The sequence below is a fragment of the Sapajus apella genome, unplaced genomic scaffold, assembly GCF_009761245.1.
Source record: "Sapajus apella isolate SASKATOON/1434 unplaced genomic scaffold, GSC_monkey_1.0 scaffold5, whole genome shotgun sequence".
NCBI classification, from domain to species: Eukaryota; Metazoa; Chordata; class Mammalia; order Primates; family Cebidae; genus Sapajus; species Sapajus apella.
In genome coordinates this window covers 5,191,568-5,208,755 of record NW_022436945.1, presented here as the reverse complement: position 1 = coordinate 5,208,755, position 17,188 = coordinate 5,191,568, and the positions used below count along the sequence as shown (strand labels likewise).

At 40.4% G+C, this 17,188-nt stretch overlaps 1 protein-coding gene across 7 annotated transcripts in view; it reads right to left on the bottom strand.

The window, feature by feature from the left end:
• CC2D2A (coiled-coil and C2 domain containing 2A) overlaps positions 1-17,188 on the bottom strand; it is a 144,901-nt gene that overhangs the window by 70,620 nt on the left and 57,093 nt on the right. For all 7 annotated transcript variants that reach the window (XM_032272885.1, XM_032272850.1, XM_032272856.1 and 4 more), the window contains 4 exons: positions 14,564-14,726; positions 12,565-12,701; positions 11,530-11,661; positions 912-1,121 (listed from right to left, as the gene is read on the bottom strand). In XM_032272885.1, the coding sequence (XP_032128776.1) occupies positions 912-1,121; positions 11,530-11,661; positions 12,565-12,701; positions 14,564-14,726 (642 nt within the window). The remainder of the gene's footprint in view (positions 1-911; positions 1,122-11,529; positions 11,662-12,564; positions 12,702-14,563; positions 14,727-17,188) is intronic.

Genomic DNA, 17,188 nt, shown 5'->3' with positions numbered 1-17,188 from the left:
ACTCCATTTCCTACTGCTGTGCAACTGGACCCACCCACTTCTCCTGGGCAAAATGGTGCCAGCAGTCTGTGAATGGAGGTTCAAGTATCCAGCTGTCTCCAGACTTTCACATACATGAATTATAATGGAGAACTGTTTCATCTGTTCTTAAAGAAACTGGACTAGTAAAGAGTAGTGTATGTCCATCCTTGTTCCATGGCCCAGATAATCAATGACAAATATTATTTTTATGTGTGTATCTTAGAACCAAGTTTTCTTCCAAAGCTAATAGCAGGTTTGTCTGGGTTCTGGATCTACAATGGTATTCTTGTGATATAAAGAAACTATAAAATTACAGACTGGTAAAAGGAGATATTGTGAAGTCATCTCTTCTTTGGGCAGTAAGGTTTTAAAGTCAGGGCATAAGACTAAAATTGCCTCTAGTCAAAATTACCCACAAAAATCCCATGGGATAATGTCACACGGAGAATAAATCCAAATGCATAGCCTTTCCCTGGAGCATCAGTTGGAACTGACTTGTGTTTAGGTGCCACACTATGGGATAATAAATATAAGGATAAGAACGTTTCTAAGGACAGAAATTCTGAAGCCACCGATGGTCTCAGGTTCTAAATCACATAAGCAACTAATAGCCACATATTTTCCACTGAACACCCACTTCTGGTGGGTGCTGTACTGTTTGCAGAAATTCTTCAGTTTAGGGCAAGTGTTTGCCAATAAATTTGTACGCATTACATGTATACAAACCCTATCTTTCCTTTTGTCTCCAGCTGGATAATGTATCACATATCCTAGACAGAAGAAGCATTGAGAGAGGGGGATGAACATTTTGTTGTTAAAAATTTTCATGGTTTGGGCTCATTGCAAGAACCAACTCCAACAACAGTCATCATGGAAGAAATCACATATACCTTATCAGTAAGAAATTTTGCCTTGTTTCTCTGGTGTCTCGCAAGGTACTGGTCATATAACTGGGCCAGCTTGGCTGCCAAAACGTGCTCTCGGCTAAAACAAGGATGATGAGTGAAGAGTAACCCTGAAATATCAATGTCCAGTTGGAAATTTCCAGGAGGGTCTCCGGATCTGATCATATGCTGACTACTGTGAACATATTTCACTGCCTGCCAAGGAGAGCAGAGTGTAGACATAACACAGTTAAAGCACTTACTAGATAATGATGATGTAATCCATAATGAGAAAACAGTTAGATGTAAAATACTTCCTATCCTGGACAAGTCAGGTGAAAAATGTTTGATTACCTATTTCCAGGTTTTAAAGTCCAGCTCCTTTTTGAATATTTGAACAGCAAAACAAGACTGGGAGTTAGAAACCATTTCAGTCTAGCTTTCCTTAGTCTTTTAGGTTTTATTACTCACCCACATTGTAATTATTTTTCATGCAGACTATCTTGTTTCTTGGAATCTTGGGTTTTGTAGCTGGTGACCTTGAAATTCTTTTAATGGGAGGAGCATATTCTAGCTCAAACCAATCATTATTTGGATCACAGACATACCCCCATATATTTAAATTTCAAAATGTAGAGAAAGCTTCATTTGTAGACAGCAGGAAGAGACATTTACCTAACTGAGCATCATGCTGGCATTCAGTCTTCCTCGGTGCGGGGAGCTGTTGGTTTGCAAAATAAGAGTTGGGGCTGTGCAGCTCAGCCAAGTGTGTAGAAAACAGAAACAGAAGTCTCCAATAGGAAGTTCTTGTATCAGATACATCTCTTTGCTTTTCTTCCAAAAAATCTTCATGATATTTACTTTGATGACTACAGTTACCGTGGATGGGGACTCAAAGGTGGAGAGGAGACATCTTTGGTTTTGTGTCTTTATTTGTTCTCATTATAAAGACTGACTACAGTAAGCATATAGTGGTTGAGACATCAATTGATCTTTCTTTTTTGCAGAGATGAACTATTTATTTTATCTAGAAAATAATAGGGTATGATACTGTGGCATAATAAATTATGTACAAATCATGAGCTTAACAGAAAATTGTAAAAACTCTAATCAGAATGGGAGCTTTTGTCCTTCCTCAATTGTGGGTAACATGTTCAGCAAAGCCTATGTTTAATTCTTTTACATGATATTATGTAAAGATGCTAGATCTGGGCTAGAAGACTTGGATTCTAGGCCTGGCTCTATCTTGAACTTGCTCTGAGACCTTGGGCAAGTCACTATACATCTCCATGCCTCTATTTTTTCATATATAGAAATAGGAGGCTAAGGAAAAAGATTAACTTAGTATTTTGTAGATCACTAGGTATCATATCAAGCATTTCACATGCATCGTCTCGTTTACTCAACAAAGATTAATGGACGTCTGCAATGTGGTAGAGCCTGTCTTTGAGCAGCAATCAACTTAGAAGGGAAGACAGTCTACAGCCGTACCATCCTGAACGCGCCCGATCTCGTCTGATCTCGGAAGGGAAGACAGCCCTAGGATCTAAAAGCATGAAGTCTGGGATGTGCAGAGGGAAGTAGGGAAACCCAGCCCAGAAGAGGGGATTCCAGCATTAGAGTCCTGTGATTATAAGATTTGAACAGGTTGCTTTATTTTAAAAATGCCCTTGTAAAACTGGGATGTGTGTACAAATATTCTAGGCTTGAATCAGGATGAATTAATGATATTGCAGTACCTTCTGGAATATGCTGTATTTCCCAAATCTACATTAGCTCACATTCCAACAATTGCTGGTGGTCTCTCCTTTTTGCTTAGCCCAACCAAGTATAAAAAGCTTCCAGAACTCCTTGCAGCCACTGGCCAGACTCTTCATAAGACCACAACTCCCATACTTTCAGAGAGAAGACCTCTAATTGCTTGTCTCTTTGTTTTATCTGTTTCCTTTCTTATCTATTAGGAACTATTATGAACACAGTAGCAATAATTTCCTTCAAGACTCTTCACTTGGATTTATAGGAGGAAAAACCACTGGGACTTGGATCAGCTTCCACTAATCTTTTGCATGTTATGAAAGCCCTGGGTGGCCTTTCAGAGATCAGATCTGGTCATTAATATCCCTACACTTCAGACTGCAACAATGGAGGGCCATTTTTTTCTCTTTCATTCAGGTAAAAGTATTCAATTATAAACCACATTAGTATTAGAAGTTTTTAATCTCCATGTGACCACTCTGTGTTTTATAACCCAGCTTACCTGGATTAATTAAAAATTTCCGGCCAGGCGCGGTGGCTCAAGCCTGTAATCCCAGCACTTTGGGAGGCCGCGGCGGGTGGATCACGAGGTCAAGAGATCGAGACCATCCTGGTCAACATGGTGAAACCCCGTCTCTACTAAAAATACAAAACAATAGCTGGGCATGGTGGCACGTGCCTGTAATCTCAGCTACTCAGGAGGCTGAGGCAGGAGAATTGCCTGAACCCAGGAGGCGGAGGTTGCAGTGAGCCAAGATCGCGCCATTGCACTCCAGCCTGGGTAACAAGAGTGAAACTCCATCTCAAAAAAAAAAAAAAAAAAAAAAAAATTTCCACCTCACAAATACACGTAAAACTAGACTTCAATCCACAGACATAATGGAACATTCCTCTCTAATTGCCTTGCAGCTGCTCATTCTTGCCTTGCCTTAACTTTTACCTGTGGGGTTTCAGAGTTATGAGATCACTCAGGTGTGGCTCTCAGGTTCCATCTTGTCCTCTTCTTGGTATGAGTAAATAACATGGGTAGAGCGGTTTTATTTATTTGTAATGTAATGTAGGTCACCTGTACTTTGCACCTCCTTCCACAAATCTGCATTAGCTTAAATTCCAAAACTTGCTAGTGGTCTCGGCCTTAGGCTCAGCTCAACCAGATATAAAAGTGTTTCAGGACACCTGGTAGTGATTGGGTTAAACCGATCAAAAGACTCCAACTCTCCTCCTGTTGGGGAGGAAGACACCTAGTTCCTTGTCTTTCTTTTTGTTGCATCTGTTTTCCTTTCTTATATATTGACAGCTATCATAAACACAGTACCAACAGTTACTCCCAAGAAGGGATAATATTTAGAGTATATTTTAACTTTAAAATTGATTTAATATTTTAGTCTTCAATTGAAAACTGAAAACCAAAACTCTAAGAAAATGAGTATGTATTACCTGTGGAAGGTCTCAGAGAACAACCATTTCTTTTTTGGTATGCATGTGCAGAGATGCATACCAAAAAAGAAAAAAAAATCAAAAATTGTACAGAAGGTTGGGCGTGGTGGCTCACACTTGTAATCCCAGCACTTTGGGAAGCCGAGGCGGGTAGATCATGAGGTCAGGAGTTCAAGAACATCCTGGCCAAGATAGTGAAACCCCATCTCTACTAAAAATATAAAAATTAGCCAGGCGTGGTAGCAGGTGCCTGTTTTCCCAGATACTCAGTAGGCTGAGGTAGAGAACTGCTTGAACCCAGGAGGCAGAAGCTGTAGTGAGCCAAGTTCTCAGTACTGCGCTCCAGCCTGGGCGTCCGAGCGAGACTCCATCTTAAGAAAAAAAAAAATGTACAGAAAAGTAATAATCATTGATAAGTTTTGGTAAGTTTAAAATACAAGTTTCTACATTTGCCCTGAGAAGATAATAGCAATAAAGCCTGGGTCCACCCCAGAGCCTGTAGTAGATTCTAGAATTATTATTATGGTCTTCCCTGGGAAGCTTTCTCATTTCCCATCTTCTGGAAACATATCCTGGACATGAGGTTAATGCATAATGATCCACTTGTGACTGACTAGAGTTTATTTTTTGGTATTGATAATGTGAACTGTGGGGAAAAATATGATTCTTTCCTTCTGGAGTTGTTAAGCTTAGTCTGTCAAGGGACACATCTCCTAATATGTAGAGAATTCTGTCCTGTCTGCAGTTGCAGAGAATGAGGCCCACCAGTATTCAAGAATAACCAGAGAAAACAGAGGTGGAAGAGAGGCCTGTTGGCATCAAAGCCCTGGTCCTAGCCCCTGGGGCCTTGTTTTCTAAAGGTCCTCCTTCATTTTATGACTTATTCCCAGATCCTTTACAGTTTTGTGAACCACTTAGTTCCCTCTTTGGCTAAGCTAGTTTGTAATGGGTTTCTATCATATGCAACCGAAAGAGTCCTGGGTGGTTTAGTGCTTAGAACACAGCAGATTAACGATGCTTTGGTGAAAAACTGGTAAGAATAATGGTGGGAAAGTGACAATTTTATCCAGTGGTACCTCTGCAGGAGCTAGGAATCATGACGCATTCCTCTAATAGGTATGCAGTTCTGAAAAGGGAGGCTCCTACACATTGCAGGGCCTTTAACACCTGCTTCCACTTCTGTCTTTCCAGCCAAGGCAGGAAGTCTCTCTATGGCCAAGATAAGGTTGCTTCCTCTGTATTCCCAGAATTTAGCACAAGTAAGAATATATTAGGCTTTCAGTTAAGGATGGAAGTAACAAAAAGGAAGGAAGGAAGGAAGGAAGGAAGGAGGAAAGGAAGGAAGGGAGGGAGGGAGGGAAGGAGGGAAAGGGGATGCTTGTATTCCTTTTCAACAACTTTTTTTTTTAAAGACAGAGGTTTGCTCTTGTTGCCCAGGCTGGAGTGCAATGTCATGTTCTCTGCTCACTGCAATGTCTCCCTCCCGGTTTCAAGCAACTCTCCTGCCTCAGCCTCCCAAGAAGCTGAGATTACACCACAGCAAGCTAATTTTTATATTTTTAGTAGAGACAGGGTTTTACCATGTTGGCCAAGCTGGTCTTGAACTCCTGACCTCAGGTGATCTGCCCACCTCGGCTTCCCAAAGTGTTGGGATTACAGGTGTGAACCAGCATGCCTGGCCTACCTTTCAACAACTTTAACCCTATTTTGCTATCATGATTAGGCAAACTGCATTTTATATTGTTTATGTTTTACCTGCAAGGTCCTATCTAGCATTTTAATTTTTTACTTTTGGATTAGTTACTTCTTAAGATGTATTAAATTGTATTCTTTCTTATTTGAGGTTTAATGGTTTTCTTTGCATGACAGCTAATTCCTTTTTGCATTTTTCTATCTTTAAAGGTCTTGTATCAATTTAAGAACTTCCTAATATTGAGGCCATATTAGGAACAGAAGATTTCACTTTTAAAAACTATTCCCCCCTCTGTAATTAAAAAAAATGTTCAAAAAAGCAGGGCTGATACCAACTCCCTCCTAAATAAAACTCTTAAATTCTCTAATGGGAGGCCGCACAATCCATCATTTGAGTTGACAGTGTAATATTCCTAACCAAAGAACAACTGGGCTTGAGTCAAACAGGTGATCCGTGTTGGTCAATCCTGCAGGGTGAAGTTAGCATCAGAGCTGGGTGCTCTAAGGTGTAAATTCATCAAGGCTCTGTTATGGGCCCAGGGAAATGCCAACTTTTTTTTTTTTTCTTAACATTTTTCCTTGTATGTGTGTATGTATGTATTTTTTTAGAGACAAGGTCTCACTCTGTCAGCTAAGCTGGAGTGCAGTAGTGTGATCATAGCTCACCACAGCCTTGCACTCCTGAGCTCAAGTGATCCTCCTGTTTCAGCCTCCTGAGCAGCTGGGACCACAGGCATGTGCCACCACATTTGGCTACCTTTTTATTTTTCGTAGAGGTAGGGGGTCTCAGTATGCTGTCCAGGTTGATCTCAAATTCGTACCTTCAAGCAATCCTCCTGTGTTAGCCTCCCGGAGCTTTGGGATTACAGGTGTGAACCACTGCTCCTAGCTGTAATTGCCAACTTTTGATTTGGCACTCTGACTTGGTTTTCCATAATGTGGATGCCAGGACAAAACCACACCCTAAGGAAAGCCAGTATTTTGCAGGAGAGACAGCTGAGTCAGAGAGAGGCATAGAAAAAAATGAATTTCTTTTAATACATGCAGCAAAGTCATTTTAATGACATTCAATTTGCAGTTTCATTAAGTTATTTCTATGTGGTAGGCAGACTGCTAAGTGCGAGTTAAGAAGAAGAATATAACCCAGTTCTGATCCCTAAGTCACTTTCAGCATAGCCAGAGAGGGAGAAAGAAAATGGATTAATGATACATGAGCAAAACAATCTTTGCCTGCTGACCTATTTCTCTGCTCTTGCATCATGTCAAAAACTCCGAGGTGGAAGGTCTGTTTGGAAATGAGACTGAAAATAGAGGCTGTAGGCATTTAAATTTTTTTTCTTAAAGGCAAACCTATTGCATAGAACAATGGAAAAACTATTTTGGCAAGAGACAGACTGAATAAATGAAGGAAAAGGTTAAAGTAAATAAATACAATGGTAAAAATGTTAATTCTGGAAGAAAAGCACTGTGGTTTGAATAATTGGAAGGTTACATAATTACATTTCTTAAAAAGACTGAGGTATACTACTCAGCAACAAACTTAGTAACCTGTTACGGAATAATAAAGAGATAGATTTATTATCTCCTCCATTTAACTTAACCCTCTTTTCTTCTTTCTTATGCAGTCTAAGATATTCTTCATGTTTTGATGTGTTCAAAGAATAGCTCTCCAATTAACGCCCTTGGAAGATGTCAGCCCCTTTGGACTTCTTCCTTCTCTAACTTCCTTTGTTCTGTGATGCTTTACAATGAGCCCGTTTCAGTAGGACTCTTCTTTCTTGACTTTCAACTATTTCTGCTCATATGATAGGAAGATTTCACTTCTCAAAAGTATTGGAAAGGCGCCCTCTGTCCTTCTGTACCCATTCTTCCAGCCCCACTGGCTGATTTACAAGAGAGAAGGAAGGACATGTCTGACTGGAGAGTTGGCTGGAGCCCAAGATCCTTAGTCCAGGTTGCCTGCTGTGCAAAGCTAAGCAGTGGGCCCTGGCTGTTCTGTCTTAGCTGTATCTAAGGAGAGGCTGCTCACTGGCCTGCATGGTCTCCTTGGCATTCCACCTGGTAAATATGCCAGAGCTACTCAGCCTGTGTCTAGATGGGGAACATAATTCATGAGAAATGCAACAGGAAGCCATCTGGTCTTGGGTTCAAGTGGCATTCTGCCATCTGGTTTTACCCTTAGTGTGAAGGATATCTGGATCCCTCTCTGACTCCTGTGTATTTCCAAGTTAGTTTAGAATTTCAGAAGGAGACAGATGGGATCCATTGGCTCCCTTATGCCCTACCCTCCATATTAATTACTCGTCTATTTTCTAACTTTAACCCACAATTCAGTGTTCATCATATCCATGATTAACGGAATGAATGGGTGGATGATGATATGGACTGATGGATTATTCAATAAATGTGTAAGTTGATATTGTTTTGATCACTAATTATATAATGTATTTTTGTCATGTAACCAAATAGATGATAAATTCCTCATGGGCTGGAACTTATCTTTACCTTTGTTTTGTAAATCTACTTCCAGGATCATACTTCTGTACAAAGTAGCCATCCACGGATACTTGTCTGTAATAACAATATTTTATAGAACTTTATGATTTTTAAAAATGTTGTACTCATGTATCATCTCAGTACTCATCATGCCCCTATGATGCAGAGAAAATTATTATTATTCCTATTTTTCAATTAAGGAAAAATATCTAGAGAGTTAAAGGAACTTGCCCAAAGCTGCAAACTAGTTAGTAGGACAGAAGGACTGTACTCGGAGTCCCTGCCTGGGCCTGTGTTTTCTCTGCTCATCATTCAGCTTTATAGACGAAATGATGATTGTTATACCCACCCCATTTACATGATCAGTACTGAATATTACAAATTTAAAATTACATGGGTTTGTGAATGAGGCAGTGCCGGTGATATTGTTTGGCTGTGTCCTCACCCAAATCTCATCTTGAATTGTAACTCCCATAATTCCCACATGTCATGGGAAGAACCAGGTGGGAAGTGATTGAATTATGGGGGGCAGGTCTTTCCTGTGCTGTTCTTGCAATAGTGAATGAGTCTCATGAGATCTGATGGTTTTAAAAATGGGAGTTTCCCTGCACAAGCTCTCTCTTTGCCTGCTGCCATCCATGCAAGATGTGACTTGTTTCTCCTTGTCTTTCACCAGGATTGTGAGGCCTCCTCAGCCATGTGGAACTGTAAGTCCATTAAACCTCTTTCTTTTGTAAATTGCCCAGCCTTGGGTATATCTTTATCAGCAACATGAAAACAGACTAATACAGTAAATTGGTACCATGAGTGGGGTACTGCTGAAAAGATACCCAAAAATCTGCAAGCAACTTTGGAACTGGGTAACAGGAAGAGGTTAGAAAAGTTTGGAGGGCTTAGAGGAAGACAGGAAAATGTGAGAAAGTTTGGAACTCCCTAGATACTTGCTAAATGGCTTTGACCAAAATGCTGATAATGATATGGACAATGAAATCCAGGCTGAGGTGGTCTCAGGTGGAGATATGAACTCGTTGGGAACTGGAGCAAAGATGACTCTTGTTATGTTGTAGCAAAGAGACTGGCAGCATTTTGCCTCTGCCCTAGTGATTTGTGGAACTTTGAACTTGAGAGAGATGATTTAGAGTATTTGGCAGAAGAAATTTCTAAGCAGCAAAGCATTCAAGATGTGACTTGGGTGCTATTAAAGGCATTCAGTTTTATAAGAGAAGCAGAGTATAAAGTTCAGAAAATTTGCAGCCTGACAATGTGATAGAAAAAATCCCATTTTCTGAGGCAAAATTCAAACTGGTTGCAGAAATTTTCATAAGTAACAAGGAGATCAAATGTTAATCACCAAGAGAATGGAGAAAATGTCTCCAGAACATGCCAGAGGTCTTCACAGCATCCCCTCCTACTACAGGCCCATAGGCCTAGGAGGAAAAAATGGTTTCTTGGGCCAGGCCTATGGTCCCCATGCTGTGTGCAGTCTAGAGAATTGGTGCCCTGTGTCCCAGCTGCTCCAGCTGTGATTAAAAGGAGCCAAAGTACAACTTGGGCCATGGCTTTAGAGGGTACAAGCCCAGGCCTTGGCACTTTCCACATAGTATTGAGCCTGCAGGTGCACAGAAGTCAAGAACTGAGGTTTGAGGATCTCTATCTAGATGTCAGAGGATGTATGGAAATGCCAGGATGCCCAGGCAGAAATTTGATGCAGGGGTGGGGCTCTCACGGAGAACCTCCACTATGGCAGTGTGAAAGAGAAATGTGGAGTCAGAGCCCCCACACAGAGTTCCTACTGTGACACTGCCTAATGGAGCTAGAAGAGGGCCACCATCCTCCATACCCCATAATGGTAGATCCACTGACAGCTCACACTGTGTACCTGGAAAAGCTGCAGACACTAAACATCAGCTCATGAAAGCAGCTGGGAGGGAGGCTGTATCCTGCAAAACCACAGGGGCAAAGCTGCCCAAGACCATGGAAAATCACCTCTTATGTCAGCGTGACCCAGATGCGAGACAGGTTTACCTGTACCTCCATTGTATCTAGGAAGTAAATAACTTACTTTTGATTTTACAAACTCATAGATGGAAGGTACTTGATTTGTCTCAGATGAGATGTTGGATTGTAGACTTCTGAGTTGTTGCTGAAATGAGCTAAGACTTTGGAGGACTATTGGGAAGGCAATGATTGGTTTTGAAATGTGAGGACAGATTTGGGAGTTGCCAGGGTTGAAATGATATGGTTTGGCTGTCTGTGTTCCTACTCAAATCTCATCCTGAGTTGTAACTTCCACAATTCCCATGTTTCATGGGAGGAACTGGGTGGGAGATGATTGAATTATGGGGCAGATCTTTCCTGTGCTGTTCTCATGATAGTGAATGAGTTTCACAAGATCTGATGGTTTTAAAAATAAGTTTCTCTGCACAAGCTCTCTCTTTGCCTGCTGCCATCTATGTAAGATATGACTTGCTCCTCTTTGCCTTCTGCCATGATTGTGAGGCCTCCCCAGCCATGTGGAACTGTAAGTCCATTAAGCCTCTTTCAAAATTGCCCAGTCTTGGGTATGTCTTTATCAGCAGTGTGATAACAGACTAATACACTTAGGAAAGCAACAGCAATGTAATTAAATATGAGGGCAGGCAACTGTAATGATAACCAACAGTTACTAAGTTCTGTTTTAGGCATTTATGTGAATTATCTTGTTCAATCTGCACAGCAAGCCTAGGAGGCAGACACTGCTATTGTTCCTCCTTTACAGATAAGGACATTGAAGCATGAGAGACTGATGGCCAAGTTTACCCAGTGAATGGTAGAGCAAGGCTGGGATCAGGCAGTTACCAGATTTAGGAAAATACGATATAAAGGATTTGCAAGGACAGAAAATCTCCAGTTAGATAAGAGACAACAAATGGGAAGTGGTCCTGTAGCAAATGTGAGATGCAAGAGAAAAGAGGGCAAAAGAAGAAAAATAAAGGTAACTAACCTGGATTTGTGAAAAAACAACAACAAAAATGCAGACTCAGTCGTTCCTAGCTACGAAACTCACTCCTTGTTTAAGAAGGGATTCACTAAGCATAATTAGACTTACTCTTACATAATATGCCTGATGTTTGTTTGTTCTTTATGTATAAGATAGCGAATTATTAAAAAAAATTAGAGTGTTATAAACATAGCACCCCAAGCTATTCAAAAAGCAAAGCACTTTCAATTTCATGTGCTGAAAGAGGAGAGGGGGAATGTCTACCTTTTTGTACATTGTTTCAAGCTCTGCCTTAATACTCAGCTCCTGTGTTTCAACTGGTGGCCTTGAAGGAAATGGCTTGATGGGGTTTGGCAGAGCTAGGATCCTGCCATCATCTCCAAACCATCTTCTTTCCTGTGGATGAAGCAGAGGGAATCACTATGTTTTCTTCTAATTGAACAGAAAATGGGTTGCAACACAAACAACATTTCTTGAAAATTCTATGTCAACATATATATTTCATGTAACTCTCCCCCCAACAGAACTGTATTTTTTCATTAGAAAGCAAGTCTTCACTAACACCTCTCACAACCAATTTAAAATATATACCCTGGCTGCTGAAAGTATTTTAAAGAGCTTAGCGCTGGGTGAGGTGTCTTACACCTGTAATCCCAGCACTTTGGGGGACTGAGGCAGACGGATCATGAGGTCAGGAGTTTGAGACCTGCCTTGCCAACATGGTGAAATCCCATCTCTACTAAAAATACAAAAATTAGCTGGGCATGATGGTGAGCGCCTGTAGTCCCAGCTACTCAGGAGGCTGAGGCAAGAGAATATCTTAAACCCGGGAGGTGGAGGTTGCAGTGAGCTGAGAACACACCATTGCACTCCAGCCTGACCAACAGAGCAAGACTCTGTCTCAAAAAAATAAAACAAAACAAAAGCTAAAAAAGCTTAAATATGAATGCTTAAGAAAAATTTATTTTCTATTTACTAAACATTTAAGGATAAAAATTCAAAATTGAGACTATTCTACCTAGGGATAATTAAAAAATTCTGTCAAGTAGGAAAAGGTTGCCAGCATCTGGCTTAGCAGATCCAGCTGGCAAAGATGTGTTTTGAGTAGTTTAGAAGTTATGTTATTTTAGGATCAATAAATGTACTGAGAGAGAAAGTTAAAAAAAAAAATGAACCACTTTCTGTGGATAACCTCAAGAGGAAACGAGTACAGTGGATGCAATGACTGCCCTGTTAGCAAATTAAAAGCTAAGTCTAGTGTGCCCTGGCCACACTTGGGAGCAAAATGTACACACTTACGGGGTCCTGCACCAGCAATCTGTTCTCCATGATGTTCTGATTGGTGCGTGACACCTCTGGTCTTACCCCGGTGTAAAGGCCTTCATCTTCCAGAAATCTGGGCTGTACATTCTCAGGAAGCTTTTTATATGTAGGTACTAGATAGTTTATAAATACATAAAATAAATATTAGGGCCAATCTAAATACCTCAATCTGCAGTTTGGTGAATTAAGCACCAGAGATTTCATTTATGCTCTTAGAAAATACAAATTTTCCAAACTAATTTATAAAAGCAGAACCAAGGAAAAGATGAATGTGTTCTCTTGCAGCAACATGTTGTAGAATCGAGTATTTAAAGAAAATGCCTAAAGAATTTAATATATAACTCATCGTTGTGGCATACTGAGAAGGTAATATTCAAATCAAAGGACGAGGGACAAGTTTTAGCTCTATTACTCTTCAGCTGGGTGAACTGGGCTAGGCACTTCTTTCTACTCTTTCCTCCTGTACAGAAGAGATAATAATCTACTTAACTGGGCTTCTGGGAGAATTAAATGAGGTAAAGTATTAGGATGTGCCTTGTAAGCTAGCAAGTTTATTTGAGTGAACATAATCATTGCCTCATTTATTCATTCACTGCTTTATTCATTCATAGAACACATCTTTACTGAGAGCCTCCTTGTGCCAGGCACAGATGAGACCTCAGGAATCCAGGCCAGGACCCTGCTGCCTTGGAGCTTAGATTGTAGCGGAAGTGATAGGCAGCAACAGGTGCAAAGGTCTCTATAAGATAACGTCATAGAGTAGTGAGAAAACACATAGGGGATGGTAACTTAGGCAAGGGTGGGGATAAAGTTAAGATGAAAGAAAGGCTGTTCTCATAAACTCTCAGCCCTGTAACTGATCCTTGATTTGATGAAGGGTTCCCACAGTACTCTGGTGTATCATCCATTAGTCTGTCAATAAGTGTTTGTTGAATGGATATTTTTTTCCATGCTCTCTCTCTCTCTCTCTCTCTCTCTCTCTGTGTGTGTGTGTGTGTGTGTGTGTTTTATTGTACTTTAGGTTCTGGGGTACATGTGCAGATCATGCAGGATTGTGGCATAGGTACATACATGGCAATATAGTTTGCTGCCTCCATCCCCGTCACCTATCTCTGGCATGTCTCCCCATGTTATCCCTCCCCATCCTCCCCCACCCCCCGCTATCCCTCCCCTAGCTCCACCCAACAGACCCCTCCTGTGTCCCTGTGTTCTCATTGTTCAACACCTGCCTATGAGTGAGAACATGCGGTGTTGGATTTTCTGTTCTTGTGTCAGTTTGCTGAGAATGATGGTTTCCAGATTCATCCATGTCCCTACAAAGGACAGGAACTCATCCTTTCTTATGGCTGCATAGTATTCCATGGTGTATATGTGCCACATTTTCCCTGTCCAGTCTATCATCGATGGGCATTTGGGTTGGTTCCAGGTCTTTGCTATTGTAAACGGTGCTGCAGTGAACATACATGTGCATGTGTCTTTATAATAGAACGATTTATAATCCTTTGGGTATATACCCAGTAATGGGATTGCTGGGTCAAATGGAATTTCTATTTCTAGATCCCTGAGGAATTGCCACACTGTCTTCCACAATGGTTGAACTAATTTACACTCCCACCAACAGTATAAAAGTGTTCTTATTTCTCCACATCCTCTCCAGCATCTGTTGTCTCCAGATTTTTTAATGATCGCCATTCTAACTGGTGTGAGATGGTATCTCAATGTAGTTTTGATTTGCATTTTTCTAAAGACCAGTGATGATGAGCATTTTTTCATATGTTTGTTGGCCTCATACATGTCTTCTTTTGAAAAGTATCTGTTCATATGCTTTGCCCACTTTTGAATTGTTTGTCTTGTTAAATCAGATTAGAAATGGGAATCAGTTCTGGAGATGAGGCATCCTTATACACTAACCATATTTCATTACACGGTAAGTGACAATGTGTAAGCTGAACAAGAAAATAAAAAAAGCAAGTACCTGTCTGCCTACTCGGTATGAAGAGCATTTCTCTTTCCATCTGCAGCCGATCATGGATGCTTTCATAATCTGCAGGTCTGACTGCTACAAAATCATCAACCACGTGATCTAAGCCCAATAGGAAGTCCTCGGCATCATCACCATTAAGGAGTTCTTCCTCATCCTGCATAATGTTAAAAAAATAAGAAGAAAAAATCATGCTAAGATTCTTAGAAAAATAATTAACAATACCAAACTTATCAAACTTAACATTTCCTACAACAACTTTATCTTTTTCTTTTTTTAAAAAATGAAAGCATAGAACTATATAACCTGTTGTATTTAAAAAGTGGGTTGTCAAAAATTGTTTTTGCTCTATTCTACATACCTGGAAGATGTCAAATTCAGAGATGGCTGGATCAGAAGAGAAGTGGTAAGCAAAACAATCAAAATCCTAACAAGTCTGGCCTCCTTCGAGGGTACTTACCTTTCGCTATTCATGTAAAGAATTGGGCTCAGACTTTATGTAGCAGTTTAACCTTCCACCTGGCACTAACCCAAGGGAAAAGGCACCAAGTGCACAGTCTACACACCCTCTTCAGACTGTCTGGGCTTAAATCCCAGCTTCACCTTATACTGCCTGAAGAACTTGAAAGAGCTTATTTAACCTTCTGATCCTCAGTTTCCTCACTTATAAGATGGTTATATTAATAGAGTTTACCTCTAAGCACTTTGTGAGGATGAAATTAAATGACGCATTAAAAATTCAAAGCAAAGAGGCTATAAATCAATATATGTATTGATTTTGTTTGAATATTTTCCAAATGTCTTCTCCTCCTTCCTCTACTTTTTCTTTTTCCGTCCCTTCTTTTAAAAATTTAAAGCTGGTATCCGTTTATGAGCAACATCTCTTAAAATCCTGTGGAGACTTTGAATAGCTGAAAACAATGATGGCAGTCTAGCTACCTGGCTCTTAATATTTCCTCCCCAACTACACAGAACAATAAGAAGGAAAAAGGGAATCTATGTGGAAACCATGCTTTTAACTTAACTTGAAGACAGAGAATGTCAAAACATCACACAAGTGAAAAATGAAAGATCACCAGATGGCAGTGTGTAATCTTCTTTCCCCTGCCCCACCTCTGCTTCATGGTGAGCAAAATCACCCAGAGAAAAACTACAGAGAAGACAGAAATGGGAATCTATGAAAGGGGCTATAGAGGATCTAAAAATTTGTTCAAAAAGACTAAATCAACCTTGAAGATGAAAATATTTTAAGTGTCCGGGCAGAGCAGAGCATGGACTATAGGAAAGGGGCTTCAAAGTGTGTGTGATTTAAAAGAGCAGTTTTAGGCACACAGCTTCTGGGGCAGTGAATAGGCAAAAGGAAGGGAGAGGTGGCCTTTGGAGGAAGGTGTCAGAATATCAGAAGGTATTCACAATTGGAGACATCTATCTTCAAAAGGTGAAGCCCAATTCTCCTCCGTTTGAGAGTGCACTATGTCTCATGACTTGCTTCTCTGGAGTAAAATATGGCAGAAGTGACGGTATGTGGCTCCTGAGACCAGGTCATAAAAGGAACTGTGTGTTTTTCTTTTTTGTTTTCGGTTCTCCTCTAGATCACTTGCTTTTGGGAAGCTAGCTGTCATGTCAGGAGGACACTCAAGCAACGCTGAACAAACTGAATGCTGACTTGTGAAACAGTTATTACAGAATAGGCTAAAATATTCCCAAGCTTCTGTAGATCTAGGTTTAAAAAAAATACATTTCTGGGAGGCATTTTTCAAGGGAGGAGATTGTAAGTGAAGCATAGAAGTATGCCAACTATGCAAATACTAGAATATACTAGTGTGTTTTCTTTATTTTTTAATATGGTAAAATATATAACATAAAGTCCACCATTTTAACTGCTTTTTTGAGATGGAGTCTTGCTCTGTCATCTACGCTGGAGTGCAATGGAATGATCTCAGCTTACTGCAACCACTGCAACCACTGCCTCCTGGGTTCAAGCAGTTTTCCTGCCTCAGCCTCCCAAGTAGCTGGGATTACAGGTGTCCGCCACCACACCCAGCTAATATTTGCATTTTTAGTAGAGATGGGGTTTCACCATGTTGGCCAGGCTGGTTGTGAACACTTGTCCTTAGGTGATCCACTTGCCTCAGCCTCCCAAAGTGCTGGGATTAGAGGCATGAGCCACTGTGCCTGGTCCATTTTAACCATTTTTAGGCAAACAGTTCAGTGGCATTAAGTAAATTTGTATTGTAGTGCTACCATTACCACCACTTGTCCATCTTCCCAAAATGAAATTCTATAACTATTAAACAATAACTTTCCATTCTCTCCTTCCTCTAGCCTCTGACAACCACCATTCTACCTTTTGTCTCTATGATTTTGACTACACAACATAGCTCATATAAGTGAAATTCCACGAAAGGATAAAGTATTTATCCTTTCGTGACTGGCTTACTTTTCTTAGTGTAATGTCTTCAAGGTATGCCTATGTTGTGGCTTTCTGAGGTTGTATATTTGTGTTTATCCATTTATCTGCCAATGAACACTTGGCTTAGCTTTTGTGAATAATGCTGCAGTGAACACTGGTGCACAAGTATATGTTCAAGTTCTTGTTTTCTGTTCTTTTGGATATAT